Genomic DNA, 4,561 nt, shown 5'->3' with positions numbered 1-4,561 from the left:
TTGATTCAAATACTCACGTATTTGAGGCGAGCCTATTTATGACCCGAGGTGTCATAACAAAGCTTTGAAGAATCGTGTGTACATTCAGGGAAGTTTTTCGTTCGAAATCAGTTTCATGAACATGGCTGACGCCATGCTCTCGTCCCCACGTGGGAAGAAAAGCGCCAAATCTGACGAGAAATCGAAGAGTAAAGTTGACTCGCAAAAATCAACAAAATCTACGCCTTCAGAGGCGTCTACCTCAAAACAATCTAAAGACGATTCACTCTCCGTGTCACTTGACACGACAATGATGGCCATGTTGTCGGAAATGAAGAAAATGAACTCTGGTTTGAGCCAGCTCAGCGGAAACATGGAAAATAATTTCACTAAACTGAGTGAGGGTCTTTATGACAACAACTGTCGTGACGAAGTTGAATATTATGAGGAGGACGATGGTTACGGTCTAGATTCGGGACAATTACCTGTCAACTCTTCCACGCAAGACCCTGTTGCGGCTTTGCTTGACAAACACAATGACGATGTTGATCCCGACAAAATGTGCGGTGAAAATAGTGATGTCAATGGCATTGATCAGCTGAAAGAAAGTCTGGGTTTAGCTGCAGAGAAAGGGGATAATATCCCAGAATACCTTGCTGACATTGTGTCCTCTTTATTCGATCTGCAACCAAACAAGGAAGTAAAAAATGAATCCACCGTGAATGAGCGAATGAAAACTCACTTGAAGCCGGCGAATTGCCCGCAACTGCAAGTTCCTGAACTCAATAAACTGATATGGGACAACGTTTCGGGTCACGCACGTGCGGTTGACACAAAAATGCAGAAAATACAAAACGGTGTTGTCAAAAGTTCAACGGCTGCGGTCCGTGCGATGGAATTGCTGTTTACAAACAAATCAGAGCTTCCTAAAGCCCACTTCGAGAAGATGCTTACCTTACTCGGGGACGTGTTGAACATTATGGGATATACCAACTTACTTACAGTTCAGAAACGCAAAGAGTTTTTGCGATTTGACATTGCGGCGGAATATAGAGCGCTTTGCTCGCCCGCATCATGCAGCACACCCGAACTACTGTTTGGTGACGAAGTTGTGAAAAATCTCAAAGATCTCGGTGTCGCACATCGTCTTGGTGCCAGAGCCGGAAGATTTCCGAGGAGACGTGGGACCCGTGGTTTCTATCGCAATCGACCCTATAACTTCGGTTTTCGGGGACGAGGTAGAGGTTTTGGACGGTCACAGAGCTATGATAGTTTCCCTCAGGACGCCTCCCAGACAAACTCTTTTTTAGAGAACGGACCGAACCAGTTCAATTCGTTCCGGTTCAAGAAACACTTTCAAAAAAGAGGGAGGGGGAAGTAGATGACCCCAGCGAGCTGGAGGATAGAGCCACTCAGGTAGGTGAGTGTACCTCGGATATGCCAGATATTGATAAGAATAACACAAATATGGCCGGTAGTTTGAAACATTGTACCCATGAATGGGTTAAACTGACAAGTGATAAGATAATTTTACAGTTTGTATCGGGGGTAAAACTGGAATTTATTGATAATGAATTACCAGTGCAAAAATCAGAACCAAAACCAATACAATTCAGTAAGAAAGAAAGAAAGTTTGTCTCCGAACAAATAAAACAATTTCTTGATCGTAATGTTATTGAAAAAGTTCACAGTGAAACTGGGCAATTTGTTTCAAATATATTTCTGAGAGACAAGAGAGATGGTTCTTTTAGAATGATATTGAATCTTAAAGAATTGAACAAACATGTACAATACCATCATTTCAAAATGGATTCACTGGAAACAGCCTTGTCACTTGTCACGAAAGAGACATACATGGTATCTGTTGATTTACAGGATGCATATTACTCTGTGAACATACACAACTCACACAGAAAATATTTGAGATTTAGATTCAATGGGAATTTGTATCAATTTACCTGTCTGCCAAATGGTCTGGCATCGGCCCCTCGTATCTTTACAAAACTGACAAAAGTAGTTTATTCATCCCTGAGACAGAAAGGCATAAATTGCCTAGGTTATATAGATGACAGTTTGATTTCAGACGAAAATAAATCACTTTGTAGAGAAAATGGTTTCAGTGCCATCACATTGTTCACAAAACTTGGGTTCACAGTGAATGTTAACAAATCTCAACTTACACCCTGTCAAAAGATCAAGTTTCTAGGATTTACCATTGACTCTGTCAGAATGAAGGTAATCATGGATGATGAGAAGGCAAGCACTTTGGTGTTTTTAGGACATAAGCTCCTACATGACAAGAAACTTACAATTAGAGAATTGGCAGTTTTCATTGGGAAGGTGATATCTACGTTTCCTGCGGTCGAATATGGAAAATTAAATTACAGAGAACTTGAGAAAAATAAAGTAAGAGCTTTGCGACAGAATGATTGGAATTTTGATACATTGGTGACACTGTCAGTTGCTAGTAAGGAACAAATCCAGTGGTGGATTAAAACTATCCAGGGTTCACAAAAAGACATTGTAATGTTATTACCAAGTGTCACATTGCAGACAGATGCAAGCAAAGAAGGCTGGGGTGCCTGTTGCAATGGTGCCACCACTAATGGTAGATGGACACCATCAGAAAGTCAAAATCACATAAATGTGTTGGAATTGAAAGCGATTCTTTTAGCTGTTATGTCTTTCAAGAAACAGATTTCTGGGAAAGTTATTCACATCCAGTGTGATAACACTACAGCTGTCAGTTATGTAAGAGAAATGGGTGGTATGGTATCACCTGAGTGTGATAAAGTTGCAAGGGAAATAGTCCAGCAATGCATTGATAATCATGTCAAGATTGTCATATCTCATCTTGCTGGTGTTGAAAATGTGAAAGCAGATAATGCTTCTAGAAGGTTTTCAGACAGGACTGAGTGGTCCCTTGAAATGTCAGTGTTTGAAAAGATTATGTCTATTGATACAGTTGTGCCCAAAATAGATTTGTTTGCTACAAGATTGAACAATAAACTCCCTAGATATATATCATGGCATCCAGACCCTGGAGCAATTCATGTTGATGCATTTACGTTCAACTGGCAATCTGAAGATTTCTATTGTTTTCCACCTTTCTGTCTCTTATCACGTTGCATTCAGAAAGTCATTGCTGATAATGCTACTGGTATCATTGTAGCCCCAGTATGGCCAACGCAGGTTTGGTTTTCTCATGTACTGCACCTTTTGTTTGACAGACCCAGGATGATCCCCAGGGGAAACCAAGCCCTATACCTCCCATGGAGTCGGGACACTCATCCACAGTTGAATCAGATGATTCTAGGAGTTTTCCCAGTCTCAGGAAATCCTGGCAAGAGAGAGGAATATCTCCGCAAGTTGCCGACGTTATGTTGCAGTCCTGGCGAGGAAGTACTCGCAAACAGTACAAGACGTACTGGGACAGATGGATTAAGTTTTGTTCTAGGAAACAAGTTGATTCAGTTTCTCCCCCTATAGAAATGGTGTTGGAATTTCTGTATGAACTGTACTCAGAAGGTTTGAGTTATAGCAGCCTTAATACAGCCAGAAGTGCTCTATCTGTGCTGATTGTTTCTACTGCTGTACCGGTGGGAGAACACCCACTAGTGAAGAGGTTTATGAAGGGCGTATACCAAGCTCGTCCCGTTACCTCTAGATATTCGGACATATGGGATGCTAATGTTGTATTGGACTACTTGAGAAAGTTGACGCCTGTGCGTAAGCTCTCATTAGTGAATTTGTCAATCAAACTAGTATTACTGTTTTCGTTAACTACCGCCCAGAGAGGGCAAACATTGCATTTATTTGATATTGATCATATGGACATCAGAAACAAGTGTTCAAGAGTGACATTTTATTTGCAAGAACATATTAAACAGTCAAGATGTGGGAAAGCGTTTCCCAAAGTGGATGTACATGCTTATGCCCCCGATAGGAGCATTTGTCCTATCACATCTCTCAATGAGTACATTGCTAGAACTGGAAAGTTGAGAGGCTCAGAAACAAGACTTTTGATTAGTACAATCAAGCCTCATACTCGAGTTTCCCGAGATACTGTCAGTAGATGGATTAAACTTGGTCTTAGTCGTGCTGGTATAAACACAAATAGGTTTAAAGCACATAGTACAAGATCAGCTTCAGTGTCTGCTGCAATGAGGTCAAGCGTACCTGTTTCAGACATTCTACAGAGAGCTGGTTGGTCATCAGCTAAGACATTTGCCAAATATTACAATAAACCTTTGGCTAAGTGCAGTTCAGAGAATTTCTCACAGGCTATTCTGTCTAGCAAGAACCAGTAAGTGAACTGGTCTCACAGTAGTATGACTTGACTTTGAGTGATGTTACCATAAGTTGTGGGTTGGAACAATTGTCAAGGGACAATGTCTTATGTGGTATTGAGCTAAACCTTTGGCTTACTCTAATAAATGTGTCTTTTCATCAGATCTTGGTCGATCTTGTTTTATTGGTTCACTTAAGGCCTGGACACGATATTGCTTTGAAGTCTCATGTGACCTTCGGCACGAGACTGGTTGGTAGAATGGAAAGGTTAAACGAGACTTACCTTGGTAAA

The 4,561-nt window shown here is 41.0% G+C and overlaps 1 protein-coding gene across 1 annotated transcript; it reads left to right on the top strand.

The window, feature by feature from the left end:
* Window positions 1-914: 914 nt before the first annotated feature.
* LOC124273040 lies at window positions 915-4,289 on the top strand. The gene is made up of 2 exons (XM_046708252.1): window positions 915-1,399; window positions 3,210-4,289. The coding sequence occupies exon 2, from the start codon at window positions 3,252-3,254 to the stop codon at window positions 4,287-4,289; it is 1,038 nt and encodes a 345-aa protein (XP_046564208.1). The 5' UTR covers window positions 915-1,399; window positions 3,210-3,251.
* Window positions 4,290-4,561: the final 272 nt, after the last annotated feature.

Source organism: Haliotis rubra, unplaced genomic scaffold, assembly GCF_003918875.1.
Source record: "Haliotis rubra isolate DU_JTF1 unplaced genomic scaffold, ASM391887v1 Scf1759, whole genome shotgun sequence".
Taxonomy (NCBI): domain Eukaryota; kingdom Metazoa; phylum Mollusca; class Gastropoda; order Lepetellida; family Haliotidae; genus Haliotis; species Haliotis rubra.
Note: the sequence above shows the minus strand (reverse complement) of the source record. Positions and strands in the feature narration are given on the sequence as shown.

Bases quoted from the DNA above. Each gene is read 5' to 3' on its own strand.
- LOC124273040 (XM_046708252.1), top strand. From the start codon at position 3,252: ATGGAGTCGGGACACTCATCCACAGTTGAATCAGATGATTCTAGGAGT.